The sequence below is a fragment of the Actinia tenebrosa genome, unplaced genomic scaffold, assembly GCF_029948245.1.
Source record: "Actinia tenebrosa isolate PJP-AT-01 unplaced genomic scaffold, QUT_ActTen_1.0 PGA_scaffold2__45_contigs__length_23673736, whole genome shotgun sequence".
Classification (NCBI taxonomy): Eukaryota; Metazoa; Cnidaria; class Anthozoa; order Actiniaria; family Actiniidae; genus Actinia; species Actinia tenebrosa.
In genome coordinates, this window is record NW_028292579.1 from 10127148 (window position 1) to 10142312 (window position 15165).

At 37.7% G+C, this 15165-nt stretch overlaps 2 protein-coding genes across 2 annotated transcripts; one reads left to right on the forward strand and one right to left on the reverse strand.

Moving 5' to 3' along the window:
- Positions 1 to 319: 319 nt before the first annotated feature.
- Positions 320 to 8537, forward strand: LOC116289854 (sodium-coupled neutral amino acid transporter 7). Its single transcript, XM_031696786.2, has 8 exons — positions 320 to 857; positions 2331 to 2529; positions 3641 to 3767; positions 4715 to 4807; positions 5238 to 5298; positions 6269 to 6531; positions 7163 to 7362; positions 7951 to 8537. The coding sequence occupies exons 1-8, from the start codon at positions 573 to 575 to the stop codon at positions 8112 to 8114; spliced, it is 1392 nt and encodes a 463-aa protein (XP_031552646.1). The 5' UTR covers positions 320 to 572; the 3' UTR covers positions 8115 to 8537.
- Positions 8538 to 9782: 1245 nt separating this feature from the next.
- Positions 9783 to 15100, reverse strand: LOC116289855 (ubiquinone biosynthesis protein COQ9, mitochondrial). Its single transcript, XM_031696787.2, has 9 exons — positions 14887 to 15100; positions 14537 to 14591; positions 13683 to 13982; positions 13184 to 13268; positions 12728 to 12832; positions 12139 to 12190; positions 11585 to 11688; positions 11065 to 11118; positions 9783 to 10375 (listed from the first exon to the last, which is right to left on the reverse strand). The coding sequence occupies exons 1-9, from the start codon at positions 14951 to 14953 to the stop codon at positions 10337 to 10339; spliced, it is 861 nt and encodes a 286-aa protein (XP_031552647.2). The 5' UTR covers positions 14954 to 15100; the 3' UTR covers positions 9783 to 10336.
- Positions 15101 to 15165: the final 65 nt, after the last annotated feature.

Below are 15165 nucleotides of genomic sequence, written 5' to 3' on the forward strand. Positions count from 1 at the left end.
AACGCAGCCTAAGAACTATGTTAAAATCCAGCAAAATGAAGATACTTTATAAATTCCCAATCTTACATGACATATGAAACTCTCCAGTCCAGACAAAAATGCTAAGCAAAGGAATCACCTCACTGATATACCACACCTTCATATACCTCTCCTCCCCTGGTTATTTATCACAACTTCTTTCATTTAAAAACTCAGGCGACTAAAAATCACTGTAACCTTGGCACCATACAAAATGAATCATGTATAATGTCCCACTCCGTTTAAAATAGTTCGTGTATTACGTCACATACACATACCTCGTGACTGAACCAGTTATAGCAAGAAGTCACGTCTTGTTGTCACGTGAACTAACAGCCCAGACCGGTTAAAATAGCTAGACTTTTCTTTCGCAAGAAATTGTTCAAGATAGCCGTAATAGAAGCTAACAGCATTATAAATCATAGCAGAAATACTTAACCAAGAGATACATGCTGTTGATTCAAATTTCGTTCGGTTTTGAAGCTAAATCGTGGCGATAGCTTTCATTGCTGATTTCGCCTGTTGAAGACTGTTTTTCTACCCGGTTTTCTATTATGACCGACAGTGTTAATATGTCCGAAACTGAAGCCCTCCTAAAAGGGCAAGTTAGACCAGTGTATAGTGGATCTCTTAATCCAGTAGCACAAGATCCATCGAGATCGATAGCTGAGTCTGAATACTTGGTGCGGAAGTCCAAAGAGGACTTCGATCAGCCAGGTATTCCTGTCTTTAGGGCAATATTTGTAGTGATGAATGCGGCGATGGGAGCTGGGATTTTGAATTTTCCACAAGCATTTGCTAAAGCTGGAGGTGTTCAGAGTGGAATGTTAATACAATTGGTGAGTTCACATTGTTAATTTGCTGACATTTTTATCTCTTTCCTGGGCCTTCAGCAAGGCATGGCCGATAAGCTGACACTAGGTTTCTGGATTTATCTGTAGTTTGGAAACTGTTGAATTTAACTTTTCAATTATAGAATTTCACAATTCATAATCCAATATAATTGAATATGTTTTATGAGCTTTCGTTTTCATTGAGGCTGAGTTTTATTTAGTTAAACGCTTAGCAATCGGACGATCAAAGTCATTCAGCTTTATAAACTTTCGTTTTCATTGACGCTGAGTTTTATTTAGTTAATCGTCTAGCAATCAGACGATCAAAGTCATTCAGCTTTATGCATTCCAGTCACTCTATACATTATACAACACAACATTTTTATTGATTTGGTTCTTAATACTGTAGAAAGTTGAATGGCCCTATGTGACGAGGCGCGAGGAGGAACTGGTATTAACTATAGAAACTACATGGATGATAATCCAAATAAACTAATCCTTAGCTAAAACTATACTTATGATTTTGGTTTCTCTTGTCAGCATGCATTGATAGATGTCACTAACACGGGGGGGGGGGCATGTGACCCCTGAAAAGCTTGCTTCCTGCATTGTCAGCAGCCTGGTTCCGCCACAGATGGGTTGTCACCCTCTATGGCATGCTGTTCCAAGCAACTTGGACAAAATTTATAATCCCTATAATCAAGACCTTGCTATGCCCCTGATAGATGTAATCTGTCAGGGACTGGTCATAAAGTCATAAAGTGCCATAAAGGGGGGCATCCGGTGGGTGGTAAATGTGAGGAAGAAGGGGAAAAAGAGGGGGTGGCTCACACATTTTTGAACCTCTTTAAGAGAGGTCCAGGCTGCCTATAAAACTGTAAATTAAATAGAACTGGGACCTTGCTATGCCCCTGATAGATGTAATCTGTCAGGGACTGGTCATAAAGTCATAAAGTGCCATAAAGGGGGGCATCCGGTGGGTGGTAAATGTGAGGAAGAAGGGGAAAAAGAGGGGGTGGCTCACACATTTTTGAACCTCTTTAAGAGAGGTCCAGGCTGCCTATAAAACTGTAAATTAAATAGTTTTAAACCTTCGGCATAATGATTTCCCATTTCGGACCATCTGTCATTCCCTAGATCATCATTTCTTTGTTTATCGGTTGCACTTGAGAAGATACGCAAATACCAGTGTGATCATGTATTCTGAAATTAGAAAACGTTACGCCAAAAGTAAAGGTTTTATCTTACTCAACTGCTTACTGGTCTATTCCAGTAAGTACAGTAGTTGAGACCTGAAATGAAAATCTAATTTGACTTGGCATGTGGGCACATGCTTGTGCATAGAGCTCATAGATCCAGTTAAATTATTAATTATTATTTTTTTTGGTTATTGATTTATCTGTTCCTCATTCATCCATCATCCTCTTTCTTGTCATACCATAAGATGCACAAGGCCTTAACTTTCTTTTTTCCCCTTAGGTAATGTTATCCTTTATAATCGGATCATTTGTAATACTGGCTTACTGTGCTGATAAAAGTGGAGCCCAAAACTACCAAGACATAGTGCGAGATATCCTTGGTGTGAAGTTCTACTTCTTGACCCAGATATGTGTGTTGCTTTACATGATTGGTACTGGGATTGCATACTTGATTCTTATAGCTGATCAGCTAGAGAAAGGTGAGTTAGTATATGCATATATATATGTGTGTCCTGGAGATCGATAGGGCTTCTAATAATGACCAATCAGTCAACACTAGTCATGATCTCAGGCCAAATTAGTTTTTGCTCAGTTATACCTCACGTCCTCGTGTCTGGCTAAACATTACTGGACAAAATGACCAGCAAGGCAAAGATTTGACCAGAAAAGTCCCAGTTCTTTCCGGGCATTCTTCAATGTTCTGCCATTATTTTAAGCCTTTTGGAGAAAGGGTGAATTATTAAAGAAGATTTGGCATAATTGTCAATATGTGGTCGATTGCAATCTTTAGCTTGTCATTTACGGTTGCCTTCACAAAACTAATTTAGCTGCTCAGATGCCAAAGTTTGTTTCCTAATTCTCATGTTGACATCAACTTGCGGTCTTCATTGTGAACTTGGTTCAATGAACTGACTTTTTTTTTTTTTTCCGACGAAGGACTAGCGTCCGAAACGTCAGGAAGTTTTTTCATCTTTTCACGGTGTATAATTTACCTTTTCATCATTACTGTTTCATTAGAAACACCGACGCAGCTCACACTAGTTTCTAGCTAGTTATATCTTTTTTTGACTTATTTATAATAATTTCATCTCTAAACCAAATACTTTTCTAAAATTATATTCCAGACAAAGTTAAATTCTTTTTGTTGTGACAAAACTCAATTTGAAAATTCACCTTGAACTTTAGATTTGATGATTTTTTGAAGCAACAGTATTATCAGTTTGCAGGGCCCTAGCCGTTATGAGGCAAACAATGCAGTTGCCTTGGTAAGATGTCACAAATGTCCCTCAAAATGCTGGAAATTGCTTTTCCAATGGTCTGAATTTCAATTTTTTTTGGGGGATGATGCCCAAACCCCCCTAGCTAGTCAATTGCCTTGGTAAATGTTTCAGTCTGGCACGGCCCTGGTTTGAAAGATCTCTAACCAATTCCACTTTGAAGTCCCAAAGTTCATACCAAGTTGTGAAACAATAATGTAAGTTCCTAGGGAGCCTCTCCTCAGATTGTTTTGTGCTTGATCACTAGATCAGAATATCATGTGTTGGCTTGGCCTACATATTATATTAAAACTCATGTTTTGTTGTGTCATAGTTGGTGAAGCGATATCATCAGAGCACCATTGGTATCTGGACAGAAAGTTCTTGCTGTCATTCGTAGCAGTTGTATTCATTCTTCCACTTTGCCTTCCAAAACATCTTGGAATCCTTAGCTACACTAGGTAAGCTGTTATGAGACCAGGACATACCTCTGGAAGCTCACATTTGTGGTGTTGAGGTTGTATTCAAGATTGATTGGGAAAGCAAAAGAAAGAAAACTATTTCCTCTTCATTAGACTTTTTTTTCACCCATCAAAAATCCATTATGAATGAGTATACGTGCAGCCACAAAGTTGATTTAATTTTTGATTAGTTTAATACATGTCTATATGCCCAGCTAAAGCCGAATACAAATTTTAAACTTCACATGAGCTACACATAATGGCATTAAATTCCTACAAATATTGTTGAAGTGCAACCTGAGAAGCTTGATTTCTTGTATTCTTACTAGAATTTTGATGGCTGTCAATCAAATAACTGTAATAAAAACCCGGCTGCCAAATGCTGTAGTTGGCAAAGCTACGAGACATCAAGCTTTGTGACAGGTTGCACTTCAACGATAGTACAGTAGTAGTAAGAAGACTTACTCGGCTCATGTGAAGTTCAATGTTTGACTAGGATTTTATATGGTAAGAGTAAAATGTTTCAATCCAGGGCCCTGCAGTTGTACGAAACCTGGATAGCGCTATTCGGTGGATAAGTCAATGCTGTTATCCTGGCAATAAATTCATTCACTGGATAAGATTTATCTGTCGTATAGCGCTATTCAGGCTTCGTACAACCGGGCCCAGGTGTTGAAGTTTGTTATGAAAGGATTTTATTACCGCAATTTCAAGGACTGTGGGGTGGGGATTGGGTGACTAGTCAGATCACCTTTTGGAGTTGAAAAAAAAAAAAAAATACAGTACGTTTATAAAGTAAGACCTATAATGCTAAAAAAAAGGATGCTTTGATCAATATCTTTTTAAAAAAAAGAGACAACCCGTTCAAATCCTTCTGAATCTGCCACTGAATTTATTATCACCTGATATATGATTCATAAAAAATTATATTCTTTTCATTTTCACAGCACATTGGGCAGCTTAGGTGTTGCTTATATTTGTTTTGTTGCTATTTTTAAATATTTTCGTGGAACATACCGAGCAACTGAATTCCAGGAACAGTAAGTAAAGAGTTTCACCTTTAGCTTGTCAATTTTAAAATAATATTATACAGTCTGTAGTCAATTTTGAAACTAAAATTGCTACCAATTCACCCGGGGGGCAGGGGGGGGGGGGGGTACTCTTGCCCTTTTAGGGTAGGGATGTGCTGCTGAACCCACTGAACCCTGACCCTGTTCCAGAGTAAAATCGCTTAAATTCATACCCTGTTCCAGAGCAAGATCGCTGAAAATCATACCCTGTTCCGGTATTCCGTGTGCTAGAGTGAGCGCATTTTATTTACCCTGTTCCAGTCAGTAGAATTGCTGAAAACCATACCCTGTTTGGTGGCACATACCTGTATAGCAAATATAGGGGATTACCCCCCTCCCCCTCCCTCGGGCAATTCACCTAAGTTTAGAATGACTGATTAATCTTTTCTTAATATTCTAGTGTTGAAAGACCTTGGACTCAGCTATTTACTGTTATTCCAACTATTTGCTTTGGTTATCAGGTAATTTATCCTTTTTTACTTGAAAAAGTCTAGCTGCTCACTTGTTAACAAACCTCTTTTCATGAGCAAGGTGATTGGTCTAGCAGGGCTGTGACCTTGGTGTGATCACATGTCTGCACTGTGTACATCCCAGGTGGTGTACTCGGGTGGGTAACATGACGGGGGGGGGGGGGGGGGGGGTCCGATGGAGCTTCATATTGCAACCCCCAAAAATACTCAAACCTGAAATTTTACACCCAAAAAAATGCATGGCATCCAAGTTTCTGACCCAAAAAAATACAAGACTTAAATACTTCAAAACTGATTTATTGAATTTGACAGGCTCTTCAAATAATTTTCTGATACAAAAATTGAACTCGGAGATGTAACGACCCAAAAAAATACAGGTTTCATTTTGAGACCTAAAAAAATACTTGGCTGGTCTCTTGACCCAAAAAATTACCAGGAACGAAAATTGTCAACCCAAAAAAATATGTCGGACCTCCCCGTCATGTTACCCACCCGAGTACACCCCCTGGGGTGTACATGCCATGTTTTGCCTCTTTGTTTGGACAAGTGAATAATTGCAATGCAATTGCTCCAGTGTATGCATGACTGCATTCGTGCCACAACCTTTTTACAATTGTATATGTAAAAACTAGTCTAATGTAGCCAACTCAAGCATCTGGAAAATGCTCCTGGTATAGTGCTCAAGTGATGGCATAAAAATTAATTTGATTTTTGTCATATTTTTAGTTTCCAATTTCTTGAGACAATCAAAAAAGAGGTGTCTACACCAAATTTGACAAGAATTGGTCAAATATCAGCTGAGCTATAGCCATTTCCCCCTACGAATCACTGTATTTTCGGCTCTTTTCTAAAGGTTTGAAATTTTTCTGACGTCACACTTGAGTACTCTATTTCATTCTTTGTATCCCCTTGTATCCCTGAAGGCTTTCCACGTAACTCGATCCTTCCTTTATTCCTCTAGGTGCATGTCCAAGCAGTATCAGTATATGCAGAATTAAGACGACCTACTCTGCCTCGTTTTACTATTGTCTGTTTCATGGCAATGATGTTGTGTTGTACATCATATTCTCTTACTGCATGCTTTGCCTACTTAACATTTGGACAGAAGGTCAAGGGAGACATATTATTGAACTATGATCCCAATGATACTTTAGCAAATGTTGCGAGAGTTGCATTGGCGCTGGTTATATTTTCATCTTATGCAACTGTTTGCTTTTGTGGAAGGTAAAGTTTTCAATAATAACACACACACACACACACACACACACACACACACACACACACACACACACACACACACACACACACACACACACACACACACACACACAAAAAATTAAATAAAAATGTTTTTCAAAATAGCTTTTATTTAACAATTATTCACTGAAGGCGAAGTGATTATTGGGGAATATTTACCGAGACTGCGAGTCTTCGAGCAGTGAGGTAAATGTTCCCCAATGATCGCTGAGCCTGAGGCAAATAATTGTTTTAGTATAAATACACAGGTGATTCTTTCAAAAAAAGAAAAAAAAAAACAAGATAAAAGGTAATTTTTTTTTCGGTAACAGCAACAAAGCGGCTGGCCGCCATTTTGGATTATTGCTGGAGGTGATTGATAGTGTGAGTTTCTTGACCAATCAGCGCGGGAGATTTTCTGTAATCACCTGCGTATTTTTACTAAAATATATTATTATTTTGTAAGTGATAAATTGGAAAGTGCCTGCTTTGGTGTTGTCTGTTTGCATAAAGTAGTGTGTACACTACTCACAACCAACCATGTGATAGGCAAGATGTAATTATATAAGTTAAATAAGAGTAACTGATTATTTATAAATATTTTGTTATTTGTCTTCAGAGCTTCCTTAGATGGTCTTTGGTTATCATGTTGGCGAATGTCTCTACGTGATGCTGAGCAGCATGCAAAACATAGGAGAATAATTATAACAGTAGCATGGGTCTTGGGTACCCTCCTCCTTGCACTGTTTGTCTCGGCAATAGACTATGTTATTTCAATTATTGGAGGCTTAGCTGCAGTGTTCATACTGTTGTTGCCAGGTACTGTATGTAAAAGTGGTGCATTTTATTATGGAAAAGTGCAGGCAGGCAGGCAGGCAGGTGGGCACGCATGCAGGCAGGCCTGGAACCTAGGAGGGAAGGAGATTGCTGGATAGAGGAAAGTGGATGGGATGGAAGGGATGTAGGAATTGGAAGGTGGAAAGAAAGAGGGGAGGGAGGAAGGGAAAAGGGAAAGGAAGGAGCAAGGAAGGGGTGGGGGAGGAGAGATGCACTTGGTGAAAGGAGGGAAAAAGGAAAAGGAAGTAAGGGAGGGAGGGAAGGAATTGAAGGAGGGAGAGGAGGAGGAATGAATAAATGGACTGGGAGAAAGAGAATAAGGAAGCAGGAATTGGTGGCTGCAGCAAATTATGTCGATGGTTGTGTGTTAGATCTCTTCTTTGCTTCAAGGGTTTTTTCTGGATGGTCTGGTTTCTCTATTTCTTACAATACTTTTCACATTTATTTCGATTTTTTCTGAATGAGGATATATAGATGCTAAAAAAATTGATAACCTCGAATTAATATTGCATGTGCATCAGGAAGCTACTAATGTACGATCCATCTAATGATATTATTTTTTACTTTTAGGATTGTGCCTTGTTGTGGAAGTATTACGTTATCATCACTTGACATCATTCAAGTGGATTCAGCTGATCATTGGATTAATATTCGTATTTGTAGGAACCTTTTTGTTTGGGGAATCGGAAGTATTAGCCATCATGGAAGACCTGACTCGTAAAAACTTATATTGATGATGATACTGTAAATGCAAATCATTTATTTTATTAGGAAAGGATGCAGAGACATTAAATTTAGAGAGCAACAAATCAAGTGCAAGGACATGCAGTCTATTTATCAAACTAAACTATTGGTACCTTAAGGTTGATTGCGTCAGAATATTGGAGTTGGAATTGGAGTCATTAAGCAAGCTTATGATGAAGTGAAAACCTGAAAACAGAGTCGGAGTCATAAGCCCCTCAGAATTGGAATTTGAAGGATCAGAAGGTTTCCATTTTCTTTCTATTTCTATTCCGACTCCAATCTTTACCACAAGTGAAAACTAGAATATTAGACAACTAGAATATTGGAAGAAGAATCAGAATCACAGCATCTTTGTAAATCAGTCATTATTGAGGGATTTCTGTGTCAAATAAAGTTTATTATTAAGCAGACAACCAATCACAATGCTCTTCTCCAGGCTCTCGTTAGATAAAGTACATATTACATCAAATCGGGGCTTCTGCTTCCAAAGCTCATTCCGCTTATGACTATCAATTTTCTCTTGCATTAATTGCTTATGACTCTGATTCTGAATCCTACTCCGGTTCTGGCGCAAGTGAAGAGCAATTTTCATAAAAAGAACTCAAGCTTAGTAACTGTGCAGTGTGCATGCTAAAGAGCCAGAACACAACATCCCGGGAAAATGTACTTGATTTCTCGCTTGGTGCACTGGCTGACCAACGGTCTACCATTAAGCTACCAACTAATGTACGACACTTCACAACTTCACAACACCCCTAAGCTTTGTAAAGCCAAGAGTTTCTAAAGAAAAGATACTACCTAACGATTAAAAGATGGCTGAAATCGGTTAACAGGGGATCTGGGGAGCTGATCTTGTTTTACCTGTATTCAGACTGGATGTTTGAATTTTCCTTTTTTTGGGTTATGTTGATTTTTTTATTACTATTCAACCACTCTGAGGTGGAGAGAAAGCCTTACAGATCTAGCACCCAATTACATTGGCAACCAATAGATCAAATTAGAATTTGAAAAAATGATTTTTGTGGAGGGGGAAAAACCTGCAAACAACTCTACTCGCATATGTACATTGCCAAATCTGGTGGGGCTCGAACATGGGTCGCACTGGTGAGAGGCAAGCTTGAGCTTACTGCTACGTCAACTGTGCTTCCCAAGAAATAACAAATGCTGAGAGGCTAATGCTAGTTTGGAATAATATTTAGATAAAGACTCCCAAGGGTTGATTTGGAAATTACACAGAAAGCACAGCTGGCATGTGCTGCTACGTGCTTCGCCTCTCACCATAGGGCCCAGGCTCGAGTCCTGCCATTCTTGGTGTCGTATGTGAATAGAGTTGTTTTTTGGTTCTCTCCTGTGCTTCGAGGGTTTTTCTCTAGGTTCTCCAGTTTTCCTCCCTCCTCAAAAATCAACTTCTAAATTCTAATTCAATCTTTGGGCTTTCACCTAGTTGGAGCCTAGCTCTGTTGTGATTGTCCCAAGCTCTGATACAACAGCCAATAAGTCTAATAGATTTTAGATTTAGTTTTGTTTTTAGACACAAATGATAGTTTTGAATAGTATGAAGGAAAAAAAAAGTTATATTTTATAATTTTAAAAAGGGGAAAAGTAAAGGGTAAAGCACCAGGGACTTGTGAAAATATGAATGAAATAAAAGACACAAGTCTGTGGGAGAATGCTTTTATTGAAACATTTGAAAAAGAATTTATGTTAAAGAGGCAAATATACTGTATACTTTTTCCTTGCACTGGGAACACATTTTTAGATCGTATAATTTATATATTTCTTACACATAACTCGTATAACTTTTGCATGTAAAAATTGAAGATGGAGTAAGCAGTAATGCACCTAGCTATTTGCCTCTCCTGAGATTCCAAGAGAAGGTTACTGTCTCTCCTCGGCCCTCCTCCAGCACTTGATATGAATGTGACTGTATTGCAGTTTATTATACACTTAGGGTCGATACCTGTGTGATAAGGCTGTGAATAAAAATGATATCACTTTACTGATATGGTTTTTATTCATGGCTTTATCACAAGGATATCGACCCTAAATGTCTTATAAAACAAATTTACATGTCAAAAGCCTGATTTTTTTTATTCATTTGTTTTCCATATTTCATATCATGGACTCGCTCATTCATGAAATGATATGGAAAGGATATGAATAATGACAACATTAAGCTCTGATGTGATAATCTCCATATATATGTTAAATTTTATCGAGATCTTTTGTTGAAGCCTGCCATATTTCTTACCTAAAAATCAAAAATTCAGTCCTCAGTCTATGGCATGAAGTAGTTTACTTACAGTATGCTATAAATTTATAAAGATGAAAAAGCAGGGCTAGAAATGGTGGCCTGTCAGTGGGTGAATAACAGGCCAAATTTTAGGTTTACCAGGCTAAAATAAACTAAAGATTAAATGCATGAAAAATACTTGTATGCCATGTGAAAACTAGAGAAGATGAATGTAAAGAATTATATTTACAGAAAACGACATGCATATATTGAAGGTCACATGCACTTGGTTTGAGAACCAAACTAAATTCTATTCTAAATTAAAAAATAAATACATCATTGATATATTATAAAGCAATATTATTGAACAATTAGTTTTTGGATATAATAAAATCTTGATAACTTTGGCCATTGAACATAACAGACCTAGCCAAGCAACTCCAAAACCTCCCAGCTAGGGCTCCTATGACACCTGACTGTTTAGGGGTCTAATCAGCATAGGTAGTCAAAGGGTGTAGGATTAGAGCCACCCACTCAAGGATGTCCCCCCCCCCCCCCCGTTAGGTTAGTTTTATATATTCCCTATTGCATTTCGCTTTGATTACTTTCAGCCCCTCTTCCTACTTTTCATTTCTCTCTATTGCCACTGAACAGACCTTGGCCTTGATAATCTATGATATACTCAACTTGTTTATTAACAAACTTACTGTTGTCAAAGCTGAATTGAGTATCTGTGCTGAGTCTGCACCTGTTTTCTCTAGCTGCAGGAGGTAGAATAAAAGCATTTTGTTATAAGCTTAGATAGTTCTCAGCCTCCGATAGGTCAAGAAGTGTGCTTTAGTGAATAGATACAGAAAAAGGTCCCCCTGGAATTTCAAGTTTTCTTCTATAAAATTTGTTTTTTTCTCTGACCCCCCACTCCCTGGGGATTTCCAATCTCCCCCACGGTGGGATATGGATATTTTCTGGAACCACATTGTCCAGGAAGGGAGAGGGGATACAGGGATGTCCATGGATACACCAATGTATCTGTTGTACACTAGTCTTACAGATTCCTTCATCTTGGCCAGTTGTTTTACTTGGTCTAGTCTATTATCCAGGAAGAGAGAAGGGGTGGGGTGGGGGAAGGATACAGGGACCACTAGTCTAGTAGTCTATTGTCCAGGAAGGGGGAGGGGGTGATACAGAGACCAAATTAATCGGCCCTTGTATCAATTGTAAACTTACAGATTCCTTTATCTTTGCTAGTTGTTTAACTTGTTCTAGTCTATTGTCCAGGAAGGTCCAGGTGTTTTCAAAGTCTTCAGATCGATCTTGCACCATGTAAAGTTCTAAGTTATTTAAAAAATATATGAGACCTACCAGAAACTATGGCCACATCATTAATAAATAACCTAATAACTTCCCCCACATATTCCTCACTTTTTCAATCTTTGCTTGGGATCCCTGTGTCAGGTATATCAATTCAACACAGGTAGCCCATCGAAGGTAAAATGATGATTGATGATGATAATCACTAGCCTCCTCTGCTGCAGGCAACTCTAACTCTATTCTCTATTGTGCATAACTCTCTACTGGGATCCCTTTGCTAACTGAATGCAAGAGTACTGGGTACAAGCAATCTTCATTCCCAGATTCCTATATATAGAGAGAAAGAGAGAGAGGTGCCTACGGAGGAGGCTAGACAATACCAATAGTATGATAACAACAACAAAAACAACAACAATAATAATAAACAAAGTCATGTGATATATATCTGACTGTACAGAATGCTTACATACCTGTGGCTCCATAAATAGCTGCTAGAGTAGCACGCTTGGAGTACCAGTTGATCTAGAGAAATAGAAAGAAAAATAATGCAGGATAAAATTACATATTTTAAAGTATCTCCATTATTGCTCTCCAACTTATCAGGGACCAAGGATTGTGTTGTGGGTGACAATCAAATGTTAGGAAGCTGTTGTCCAAACTTCATAACGATTGCAAGATTATGATGATTATATCTATATAGCACTCTTTTCCATATGGATATGTTTAAAGGTGCTTTACAATGAGTTATGAATGAGATGTGGTTAGAATGAAGTGTAGGCACTGAGGGTGGTCACTGCCAGTGTTTTTTTACGTCCTCAGTGGATCTTTTACATTCCTCCGATGTTGGTTAATAATGATAACGTGTGGAAAGAAGGGACGAAGGTGTCAGCATTTGCAGGTGTAATTACAAAGGCAGCACCTTCTCCTCAGTTATTTTAAGACCCCTGAGTGTTGGTCTGGCTTGAACCACGACCTCCCGCACAACAGACTGACGCTCTTATCAACTGAGCTAACTGGGAGGCGGTCAATGACAAGGACATGTCAATTGTAGAGACTTACATCAGTTGATGTGTCACCTGCATGGTACCATATATCGTCAACCATATATGCCACACTCTTTAGAGCATCTGGGGCATTCTGAGGCATAGCCATCAATCTCATCACCTATAATAAGAGATTTTAGTTAATGTGTAGTTCCAGAAATCATCCATACCCACCCCACAGAGGAATTTGGAATTTCCTAAAGAGTAGGGGGGTCAGAAAAAAACAAAAATTACAGAGTTTGTATGGAAGAAAATTGGAATTTCTGGGGGGTAGGGGGGTGTCTTAAAAAAATTCCTCTGTGAGGGGGGTATGGATAATTTTTGGAACTACACAATAAGGATTAATTTTAGAGATTGAAAGGTTTATAAAGTACTTCTGACCACTTATGATCAGGAAAAAAATCTCTCATACACTCCATAAACGACTATTTCTCTGGTTGTGGGATTTCTTTAATTTTCTACATTATTCTACCTGCGTCCAGTTGTCTATGAATGGGATTATCATTCTTAGTCGCACTTCTACAGCATCTCTAACAATCACACTAGGTCTTCTTCTCCTGAAAAAATCACATAATATAAATTTTAATTTTAAAATCAAGTTTTTCCAGTAAACTTGGAATTATTGTTTTTTAAATTATAGTAAAATAAATAAATAAATTAATTAATAAATAGATTAAATAAATGAATGAATGAAAAAATGAATAAACAAACAAACAAATTGATGAATGGATGAAGAAAGAAAGAAAGAAAGAAAGAAAGAAAGAAAGAAAAAAAAAGAAAGGAAGAAAAAACCCCTACTTACAATTATGGTAATGATAGGTTTACTTAGTAAATAAATACACAAGTCCCAAAGTCTTCTAAAGGCTAGCCTCACACTAATCATTTGTCAACTCTATCATTGAAAGTTACTTTGAAGAATACAATGAATAAAAGTAAAAATAAAAATAAAAAAGAGAGGCAGAACAACTTACAGAGCATCTTTATCCTCTTGTTCTTTCATGGAATTTTCCACTAAATAATCTGCTAATCTAATGTTACAGTCTTCAATAAAGAACAAAGCCAAGTCTCCACCACCTCGAGGGAACATTTCTTTGACCATGGACGATAACCCAAGCGTCTCTGCACCAGCTGAAATACTAGTTGAATTCCAGCCAAACTCAGGAACGAAGTTCAGCGAAGTTCTGAGGATTTGACTCTCTACATCTTCACCATCTGTGTCTTCTGTTTGGGAATCTTCATGCTCTACTTGGTCGGTTTCTGTTTCAGATGAACTGAAGGTACAGTAGACAACAGATCCTTCTTGTTTTTAAATTGATCAAGGAATGTAAAATGTGTGTGCATGTTTCTGTACTGTGACAGAGACTGGGAGCTGTAGAGTATGAGAGATCAGGCTTAGGAACATGTTGTGTTGCCTAGTGTTTGTCTTCCTTTTCGAGTGCTCTACAGCTCCCAGAGTGTTTGTATCACAATGCAGACATGAACAGCCATTTCATATTGCTTTTGTAAAATATTTTAAAATGACTGTACATGAGTGTGTCTGTCCTCAAATATAAACACAGCCTGGTGCAAAGCCAGTCAGTACATGCGTTATATCTCAAATACGTTATCCAGCCAAACAGTGTGCACTTTAAATTAAATTTCAAATATTTAATAATTCGAAAATAAATGCATAACTTAGATTAATGATAAACAAGTGAGCGAACAGCAAAAATGGCTAGGTTGGTTCTTAGTGTGGTGTCTGCTATATGAGCAAGAGATCCATAGTTTGAACTTCAGTGACTCCACGCAATATTTGTTCCACAATGACATGCACAAAACATAATACCTGGCATCATTGCCAAACTTATCATCTGTGTGAATTCTTTGCAATCTCGATAAACCTGAAAAAAACAAAACAAAACAAAACTCAAGTCTGTTCGCTTTTATGAACACATTGCGCTTTTGTGGCTGTATTTGTCAAAACAATAGAGCTGTCATGTAAACTAAACAGAAATAATCTTTTATCTTTAAATGATGGGTTACATAATAAGATGTACACTGAAGGGACTGAACGATAAGTAGCCTCTTGCAAACAGAAGTGAACACTATATGCAAGTATTTTCATCTGATTACAATAATATATTTTACAGTTATTAAATCTAGGCTATTTTAATTAATTGGAAATCAAAAACATACCGAAAAGTCCCACACGAAGAGCGTTAAGTTGTTTTGAGAACACAGATCGAACCAAACAAACCGCCATTTTGGATGTTTCTTTGCCTTTACCCACAAGACACCTGTATGTACCACAGGCAACCCAATTTCTTTATTTAAAATCATATTTTCATATATAAAAAAATCCTAAAAACTGAATTAAAAAATCATAAAACCGGCTTAAGATTTATAATAACGCATAAACTATATAATATTTTATTTATTTTGATTGTTTGGATGTCTAATTTTTTGAAATAATAT